The sequence below is a fragment of the Zingiber officinale genome, chromosome 11B (assembly GCF_018446385.1).
Source record: "Zingiber officinale cultivar Zhangliang chromosome 11B, Zo_v1.1, whole genome shotgun sequence".
Classification (NCBI taxonomy): Eukaryota; Viridiplantae; Streptophyta; class Magnoliopsida; order Zingiberales; family Zingiberaceae; genus Zingiber; species Zingiber officinale.
In genome coordinates, this window is record NC_056007.1 from 2,323,915 (window position 1) to 2,334,115 (window position 10,201).

The following is a 10,201-nucleotide window of genomic DNA, read 5'->3' on the forward strand; positions in this document are numbered from 1 at the left end:
AAGGAAAGGATGAAGCGCGCTATCAATCTCCTTCAGGCGGAGAAGCCTCTTACAATGTTGAAGCGCAGAAAACAGAAGCTTAAATACAACTCTAAAGCACACAAGCGTTGGAAATGAATTACTGGAGTTCGTTTAAAAGCTTCTGGACCAAGGCTATATTTATAGCCTTGGTCGGGGCGCTTCGGGGGGGGGGGGATAAACTTTATCCCCTAATGATCAGATCGAGTCAAAGCTCGATCCTGGTCAAAAGGCTGGTCCGGGCGCCCGGAAGGGTTCTAGGCGCCCGAAAGGGTTCCGGGCACCCCGGGTTGGTCCGGGCACCCCGGGTTGGTCCGGGCGCTCCGGACTGTTCCGGGCACCGCAGACCAGTAAACTCAACCCGTGTTGACTTTTTCATCCGGAAAAGCCTGTTTAGGCTACCCGTTAAGCGAGATAATGTTTATATTTATAATTCCTTTTCCGTTTCTTTTTATTTTTATTTTCCTTCGTTTCCCTTCCTCGCCGAACCCCCCCGCGTGCCTTTTCTTCTCCTCCTGTGCTCCTAACCGGCGCCCGACGGTTTTCCCTAACCGCCACAAGCGGCGGTTTTCTCCTCCCCCTCACGACTTAACCTATCGACCAAGCCCGATATTCTCTTCTTCCACCCAAGCCCGACGCCACTCCTCTTCTGCCGCAGATCCCCTTTTCTTCTTCCTCACCTCTCTGCATCGCGTCGCCGGTCGTCTTCTCTTTGACCCTTCTTCTCCTCTTTCAAGCGCCGGCAGCCGACCTTCCCTCTGCCCTAGCGCCGACGCCCCACTCCCGCCGCCGCCGCCTAGCACCAGCCGTGATTTCCTCTCCTCCTACACCCTCTGCCCTCGCCTCCAGCCGCGTGCCCTAGTTGATCTTGGAGGTAAGGTAGTTGGAATTAGGTTATTGTTTGGCAGTAATCTTCACTCTGTCTTTGATCCTCTTCCTTCCTGTGGATCAAGGTCACGAGATTTAAGAGGAAGGGGTGAGTGGTATTCCTTCTTTGGAGTTCATTTGTTTACTAATTTTAGATGGTTGGTTGTCTTGTTGATAAGTGAATCTCCTCTTCTTGAATTCCGGCAGTGTAGTTTCCAGCAGGGGGGGTCTTGCTGTGGAGTACCTTTAGTCCTGTAGCCCAGCATGTGTCCTGCAGCCACGATCCTTGCTGTTGATCAACAGGAGGCAGAGAATTGAGGTGAGGTGTAGGAAATGGATTTCATAATTAGTTGATTGTGTGTAAATGAAATGGGTTCCTGGTAGATAACAATTGGATTTTGCTATTTGATATTGTGGTAGTAGCCATAGTTTGTAGAATTGCGATCCTATGTAGGATCGATTTTGGGTCAGGATCGGATCGATTAGGATCGAATCGTAGAAACGTACGATCCTATAAAAAATCTTTAATAATTAGAAAGGGTGAATACAAACATAAAAAAAGGATGATGTGAAATAATACCAAATCACTATAAATGTATCTCTGTATGAATGATTTATTTGGAAATGGAAATTTTTAAAAGTCAATATAACTAAATGTAATAATGTATTCATGAACTTAGAATGTCCAATTCTGAGCTAGAACATCATAGCATCATTCTATTCAGTGCTCTTTGTTACACACAAAAATAGACATCATGTATTCATACCTTTTGGGATTTTTCTGAAGTCCTCAAAGCCAAAAGCTTTTGGAGTAGAGTTAAATGTGAATCTGCATATATCCTCCCTACACCACTGAGATTGCAGAATATTCTACAGAATCCAAAATCCAACTTCAATAAGCATCATAATTCATAAGTACTAGAACCAACCAAAATGAATAAAGCACACAAACATCCCATTGCAACCACTCTCTGCACTGCACACAGCCACACACACTGCCGAAATCCCAAAACCAGCAAACCACCTCAGAAAGCTGCAAAACGAGACCATGCCAAACCTCCAATACATCCACACTTTCAAGTTCAACTCTATTTTCTGCAGAATAAGTCCCAACATACACCATATGACCATAATCCATAAAAAAATCCATATCAAAATGCTCCACAATTTGCAATGCTCAGCCACTTAGACAATGATTCCCCAACTGCTATAGAAACAAAACAAAAACACACAATCTAGAAAATCACATTTTAAGCTCTGGTAACATAGCATCCGAAACCCAACAGAAATAGCACAAAAATCACAATGCAACCACGCTATCCATTCAACGCAAAAATAATCCATATAAATACACATTCAATCAAAAGATCAACATCAACTCTCTCGTATATTATAGCCAAAATAACTTAACACGCTAGCAGCCAAAATAACCTAGCGTACTCTTAACACTTTACATCTCAATTCTAAACATATATACAATTAGTTTGTATAATTAGAAGTCATTCTCAAATCCATAGCAATTATCACCAAATCCATAATCTTCATTGTGGCTAACAATTTTAACAGATTCATCCACTTTTGGTATTTGAACAACATCTTCATTGATCACATTTAAACCATCTTCATTCTCTTCTTCATTAACCAAGTGAAAGTTGTGCATTTGATTGACTTGTTTTCTCTTTCCACGAGATTCACTAGGTGTTTCGTCAACTACATGAAAACCAAAAAATGGATTTAATAAATTTAACACTAATATGTAAAAGTTAAAACCCAATGAAACTTTACATAATGATTGATGATAAATAAAAATAACTTACTAGTCCTCATTATATGTGATGCAATGACTTTAACCTCATCATTTTCCTCCTCATCTGTAGTGTCATGATTTTAATTTTCATCTAAAATTCTCAACCATTCATTGTCTTTTGGTAATACAGGATCTTTTATCTCTGTTATCCATTCATCATCAGAAGAAAAATTTTCAAATGGATCTTTTTCAACATTCATCATTTCTCTTTCAAATGGATCTTTTTTAAATGGGTCATCCGAGATGGCATGGGGCGGAAGTTGCTGCAAGGAGGCCGCCGGGTCGAAACTCAGTGACAACGGGGAATAAATCCCCTATCCCTGTATCCCACCCGGTCCGTCCCATGTTAGCTCGGGTGCTGCGATTTACCTCCCTCACAATGACCGTGGGTCCGGTCGGAGGGGGCCCTGGGGGCGAGGGTTTCGCCTTTTGCTGCAAAGTTATACATCACAAAAACCAAATCATTCATCCTTTTTTGGGCTAAACGGTTCCTCCTTTTTGAATGTACCTATTTTCCAATGAAAAAGTATTAAATATCAAGTTATCAACACACACAGAATTTGTTATAAACAAAGTTTTTCAATAGTTTAGATTGTTTAGCTACTTGAAAAATTAAATAGTATACAAAATAAAAGTATTACCATTTCAAATGTACTCCAATTCTGTTCACATCCTGAAGAGCTACATGTCAAACTTAAAACTCTAATAGCAAATCTTTGTAACTCTGGACAATCATCCCCTAAAGAATGCCATCAATCAGCTAGAGTAAAAACAAAACATAAAAAAAGAAATCATAAACATTTTTCAATTGAGTGTAAATTTTTTAAAAATAATAATAAACCTGGTGATTTTGTGTTCCTTGATCGAATAGCATTTTCAATGCCAAATAATCCTTTTGCCATTCTGAATCTGTCCAATTGTTGGTCAATTTTATCTTGATCAGTAACATTAGGAACAATTCTGGCCATACATTCATAAAGTCCACGTTTGACATTCACATCTATTTGAAAAGTTTGACTATAATGATATTGAGGATTCAAAAAATAGCCTGCAGCATGTAATGGCTGACTAAGCATGCTTTCCCATCTCTTATCAATAACAGCATAAACGGGCTCATATCTACAAAATAGTGAGAAATTCAGTAACCACATAATTCAATATCAAAATTAAATACATAATAAATTCAATAATATTTTACCTCTTTTTAGCACTCCTTAAATTTGCCTTAATCTCCTCTTTTGTATGTTCTATTGCTTTGTAGAGAAAACCCATAGCAGGCTTATCATCAGAATCAACCATTCTCAGAACCTTTATAAGTGGTGATGCAATCTTTAAGCACAATTCAACATGTGGCCAAAAATTTTGAGTGTCAAAAATGATGTTGCAGATTTCTTGTCCTTTTTTCTTCTTAGCATGTGAGCTGCCTCTCCATTTTTCAGATGCAAAAAAAGCATTAGCTCACCTTTCAAATCAAGAAGGTGTCTCATAGTTAAATATGACGTGGCAAAACGAGTAACACCGGGTCTAACCAACTCCTTGCCTTTTGTGAACTCTTTCATCCAATTAACAACTGTACCCCAAGAGTAAATATAGGAGACCACTAATTTAGCCCTTGCTATTGTTTCCTTTTGCATTGGATCATGCTTGTTAAAATCCTCTAACATCAAATCCAAGCAGTGGGCAGCACAAGGAGTCCAAAACAAAATTTTTCTTTTCTCCATTAACAATTTCCCAGCTGCTTTATAATTAGCAGCATTATCTGAAACAATTTGCACAACATTTTCCTCTCCTACCTTTTCAACAACATCATCCAACATTTCAAATATTTTATCAGCAGTTTTTGAAATATCAATTGTTTCTACTGAACTTAAGAACACAGTTCCAGATGGACTATTAACAAGAAAATTACACATTGTTCTCTTTCTTTGATCAGTCCAGCCATCTGACATAATAGTGCAACCAGTTTTTGACCATTCTTCCTTATATTTTTGAATAACATTCAAGGTTTCAACCACTTCTCTCTTCAAAAAGGTGTCTCTTACCTCATAATATGAAGGTAGTTTCAATCCCCTCCCAAATTCTCCTATCTGTTCAACCATTTTAGAAAAGAAAGGATTATTCACTGCATTAAATGGAATATCACTGGTATAAAACCATCGAGCTATAGTTTGACAAACTTCATTCCTCTCATGTTTTTTCCACTTCCCATTTAGAGTTGTTTGTTTTCCCTTCAATTCCCCTGTTTTTTTAGTAACAAATTCATCCATGGAACCAAATTGTTCAACTTCATCTCCATCTATTGATTCCAATGAAGAACTAAACTTTCTTTTAATTCTTTTTGAAGAATCTTCACTCTTACATCTTATCAACTCAAGCATTTCTTTCCTAACCTCATCTGAGACTTGAGGACATGGTTCAACATCTTTACGTGTGCAAGCCAAGTGGTGCTTTAACCGATAAATCCCTCCAGCACGAATGACATTACAATACTTACATTGAGCCTTCTTTGCTGCAGCATCGATTTCCTTGCCATGTTTCCATGTTGGATCCAAACGGGCACCAGGAGCATTTTTTCTGGTTTTCTTCACAGGAGGAGCGGACGAAGACATTATCTAAGCAAAAAATTAAGAATTTTGAAATAAAACACTATACAGGTACAACAAAAACAAAGACAAAGAAAATAGAGTTCGAATACAAATAAACAAACATCTATACAGTAAAAAAAATCAAAAAGGGAAAGAAGTTCAAAACTTCAAACTCGCAATGAAGTACTAAACCAAAAAAAAAGGCAGCAGGTATTTTTTTGCAACAAGTCAACAACCAGTTTTAGCAACCTGGCGAGAAGTTTTTTGAAATGAAAAAAAAGCATTTACAAGAAATCTAACCAGTAAGAAAGCAGTCTATAATGACGAATTGACGATGGCGGCTGATGATGATGGTTGATGAATCTCCATTTGGTCACTTATAACGATTGTTGGGAACTTGGGAGTTGGGACTGTGATACTTCCGGTGGAGCTTGCAGCTAGCGGCCACGGCGAACAAAGTGACACAGGAGTACAGGACAAGGCATGGAGGTGGTGTGGTCGTCGCTGGTCGGTGTGGTTGTCGCTCGTCGCCTCAGCCCTCGTGGGTGGCGCCGTGGCGGTGTGGTAGTCGCTCGTCGCCTCATGGGTGGCGAAGGGGAAGGAGAACTGCAGAAGTTAAAGTGTTTAACGAGTAAAAACCTAATATCTATTAAGTAAAAAAATTTATTTAATAATATTTCAGATTGGGTTGATCGGCTGGGTTTATGGGCCAAAAAAGAGCCAAAACAAGAAATGGGACAAACTGCCAAAATGCCAAACCATGGGCTAATTTTTAAAAACAAGGCAGAATCGTAAAAACGTAGAATCGGTACGATTCTACCGATCCTCTACGATTCTACCGATCCCACCGCGATTCTGCTACGGAAAACGATCTCGAACGACCCTGGATCGATTTTAGGGTTCCGGATCGTAGAATCGTACGATCCTACGATCCAGATCACGATTTTACAAACCATGGTAGTATATATATATATATATATATATATATATATATATATATATATATATTGGTGACACAGGACTTTGACGCGAGACGAGTACCTCGACGTCGGATTGGACCGTACTGGACCTTTCTTTTGGAGGCGGGTACTTTTGACTTTATGTCATTTGATATGCATAGTAATGTCTTTAACAAATAGCAACGATTGTGTTTTCTTATCTGCTTCGGTTGATCGCTACCCGATCTGTTACATGCTTATTTGTTTATTTGTTATGCACATCATACTAGTACTTATCTGATTATACATGCTTATAGGGGTAGTGACACAACCATGTTTTATATTATGTTCAGGACCTAGGGTTTTTGATACCTTATCTGATCTGTGTACCTTTGATTTGACTCATTGTTCTATGGTACACATTTTATATTTATACATAGATATTGCTATGCTGTTCAGGATATTGTCATGCTTAGTGTCATGCACCATTCGCATGATTACATGTTGCGCGATAGTCTGCTCCATTATTGTTGAGCACATCGCCAGTTCATCTCTGTCGGTGCTCCGTTGGTCCGCTCATGGGTAGTGCGACGCAGCGTGATAGCATGTCAGGGATTCCTCCCCGTCATGGTGTACCGGGAGATGAGAGCATTGCGCTCCCTCATTTATGATTTGGGGTAAGAGCATAGGTGTACTCCGACAGCATCCCGTCCACTCGCTCACTCATCAGGGGTAGTGATGGTAGAGTGCACGGTTGTCACAACCCTACCCACTCGGTCTCACCATTGTGTGTGAGATGGCTGACTGGCGTCAGGGGTGACCATGACATTTGCATCATATGCATGACGCATTTATTGCTTGCGTTTGCTGCATTTACTTGCTGCATTTATATGAATGCATATGATTGACATGCATACAGGATTTATGACATTCTCGGTCTGACGACCCTATTGTACTTATACCTTGGTCCTGGTTAGTACAGTTTTCTCCTGATTGTTTCAGTTACATTTATCTTTCTTGTATCAGGAGACTGTACGCATGATTAGTGCTGGTTGTTATTTTCTTTATTATGCATATCAATTGATACCCGCTGAGTGTTGGACTCACACCCTCCTCCGTTGCTATTTTCTGGTTAATGATGTCCGGAGAGTTCTAGTCGCTAGTCCCTTGAAGACCCAGAGTTATTTGATCTTTTTGTTATTTCTTTTATTGCACTATCTGGACTTGTATTAGTTTACCTTATGGATATTGTCGATGAGCTTATTTGGATTTGTTTTACTACACGCCTTCCTAGACGGCAGAAGAGGTAAGTTGATTTTATCGTCGGATTTGAGCTTTATGAGTGTAGTAGAGTAGGACATCAGTTTTGTGCTTTATGAGTGTAGTTGAGTAGGGTTGTTTTTGAGTCTTCTTATCATTGCTTCTTAGTTGTTCATTATTAAACTGCGTGGATGTTGGATGTGTGATTGTTGCTTATTTATTATTGTTATTGTTCCAGCCGTGTTGGATGATGTATGTGTGGCCCGGGGGGCAATGTAGAAAGTTTCAGATTGTCTGCCGTACAGGGGAGATGCTGTTGAAATTTCTTCGGGCAAGGACTCCTCAGGGGCGTGACAATTTATTTGGTATCAAAACGAGGTTGTGATACCTGCTTTTGGTGTTCTGGATATTTGGGTTAGCCCAAGTTTGCGAGTCAAACTGGGTATTTATTTCGGATCAGCACGGATTTCCATTATGTTTATGTTTTGGACTTCCGTTTCGGATTTATATGGATTTTCGGTGGTTTTCTTGTACGGAATTCTAAGGTAATATGGGGACCGGACAACGACGGAACATCTCCAGACGACAAATAGGTATGATGTTTATTTTATGATTGTTATACTTGTAGAAATATCTGTTATATAACTTAATAGATATGAGGAGATCTACACGTATTGCTGCGAGACGTGGTGCTGGACGGCCACGTACGAGAACCGTGGGATCTCTGGACTTGCCAGAGATGCCTACCGGTGTTGAGCCTGTCAGTCAAGGACAGACTCAGGATACTGTGGGCGCGTTGGGCTCTCAGATCCCGATGACTCCTTTGGAGGTACCTACCTTGGCTATACCGGATGTACCCATCCCTACTGTATTTACGGTACCACCAGGGGTACTACCGGCATACCCCGCACCTGCTCCGGCCCAGCCTACGGCGTACCCGGCACCACGGCCACCTGGACCTACCGTGTACCCGACACTAGTGGCACTGGTGCCCCCAGTACCTACGGTGTACCTAGCAACACCTGCACCAGCGATACCGGTTGCTCTACATCCGGTACCACTACCTACCGTACATCCAGCCGCGACTACCTATGCTGACCCTGCAGTGCCACCGGCGGCATATGCTCCAGTTTATACAGCAGCACCGGGAGTACCTCCCCCGGTCTATTCAGCGGTACCACCTGTAGCACCAGCTCCAGTGGTTCCGCCAATTCAGGCAGCCGTTCCGACACATCTCACTGGCATTGTCGCGGCACGAGCTCAGATCCCAGCATTAGCAGAGTCGATGAAGAGTCGATTTATACTTTTCCGAGGAGACCTTGATCCGAGTGTGGCCCTATCATGGATAGAGACTATGGAGCGCACTTTCTTCTATATGGCTTGCTCCTAGTGAGAGAAAGCAGAGTTCGCTGCTTTTCACTTACGGGATGAGGCCGACACCTGGTGGGTTACTCAGCGTTCCATCATCGACGATCAGAACATCACTTGGGCTAGATTCAGAGAGGCTTTTGAGAGCCGCTTCTTCCCACAAGCTTATCAGATGGTTCGCCGGCAGGATTTCCTGAGTCTGCGACAGAACAACCGGTTGGTGACAGAGTATAATGCAGAGTTTGACAGATTGGCCAGATTTTGTCTAGAGCTAGTTGATGAGGACAGTTCACGTATGCAGCAGTTCATTCAGGGGTTGGATGGACATTTGCAAGTAAGGCTTGCGGGTTTTGGGAACGCATCTTACCTGGAGACTTTGGACAGAGCCCTCATGATTGAGTCAGCTCAGTAGAGAGCGTTTTAGGACTGAAAAAGGAAACAGCCAGGTCAGACGTCTGGACAGATCCAGCAACCACAGGCTACACAGCAGTAGAGCGGTCACAGTCGGCCAGGTCAGGGTACTTCTGGGGTATTTCGTAGGCCTCAGAAGTCAGGGCAGTCTTCCTCAGGACGTTTTCGGTCTCCACAGCAAAACCGGAAACAACCCGCCAGCGACATTCGCTGTTTCAGATGTGGGTCCAGCGATCACATCACCTCAGCCTGCTCTCTGGGACAGTCAGATTGCTTTTATTGCAAACTGCCTGGGCACCAGAGTCGAGATTGCCCGCGGAAGGCTCAGCATACTGCTCTCGGAGTTACTGCTCAGGGAGGACAGCACAGTCAGACAGGGGCTAGACGAGGAGGGCGGAGATTTTCACCCTCACATCGACAGCAGGGAACAACTTCCTCTTCAGCAGCTGCATTTGACATGCTCGGACAGGAGTACCCCAGTACTCCTGTAGTACCCCAGAGCTCCATTTCGGGACCTCATTATCTGACTCAGGGGCAGTATCAACTGCAGCCTCAGCCACAGGCTTAGTATCAAACGCAGTCCCAACCATCGGTACAGTATCAGTCGCCGCCCTCTCAGATTTCTCAGGCACAGTATCCAGTACCGTCTCAGTGGCAGGGCTCCTGCCCAGACGCAACAGACGCAGGCAGCGTTATCACCTCTTCCTCCGCCAGAGATTGGACGTATTCATGCGGTCACCAGAGAGGATGCGCAACGAGCCGACGGATCTGATTTCCGCGGTACGATTTCTATTTATGCATTATCTGCTGATATGCTGATAGATACTGGTAGCTCGCATTATTTTATATCTCGTACTTTTATGTGGGAGATTGGTAGACTACCCACTTTCAGACTGCAGCGACTGACCGTCTCCCTACCGTCCGATGATTCATTGGACGTTACCCAG

General features: G+C 42.4%; 1 protein-coding gene across 1 annotated transcript; it reads right to left on the reverse strand.

Moving 5' to 3' along the window:
- Window positions 1-2,377: 2,377 nt before the first annotated feature.
- LOC122035282 lies at window positions 2,378-8,336 on the reverse strand. The gene is made up of 9 exons (XM_042594699.1): window positions 8,313-8,336; window positions 5,611-5,883; window positions 4,222-5,304; window positions 3,891-4,000; window positions 3,534-3,811; window positions 3,334-3,431; window positions 3,062-3,200; window positions 2,703-2,756; window positions 2,378-2,595 (listed from the first exon to the last, which is right to left on the reverse strand). Exons 1-9 carry the CDS (start codon window positions 8,334-8,336, stop codon window positions 2,378-2,380), a joined length of 2,277 nt encoding a protein of 758 aa, XP_042450633.1.
- Between the last annotated feature and the right edge of the window lie 1,865 nt (window positions 8,337-10,201).

What these genes read in the sequence shown, in the direction of transcription:
- LOC122035282 (XM_042594699.1), bottom strand. Translation starts at nt 8,336, where the DNA reads ATGGGTACATCCGGTATAGCCAAG. An exon ending in TTAAGGAGTGCTAAAAAGAG is followed by an intron (nt 3,812 to 3,890) that starts GTAAAATATTAT and finishes ACTATTTTGTAG; the next exon opens with ATATGAGCCCGTTTATGCTG. An exon ending in ATCACATATAATGAGGACTA is followed by an intron (nt 2,596 to 2,702) that starts GTAAGTTATTTT and finishes GTTTTCATGTAG; the next exon opens with TTGACGAAACACCTAGTGAA.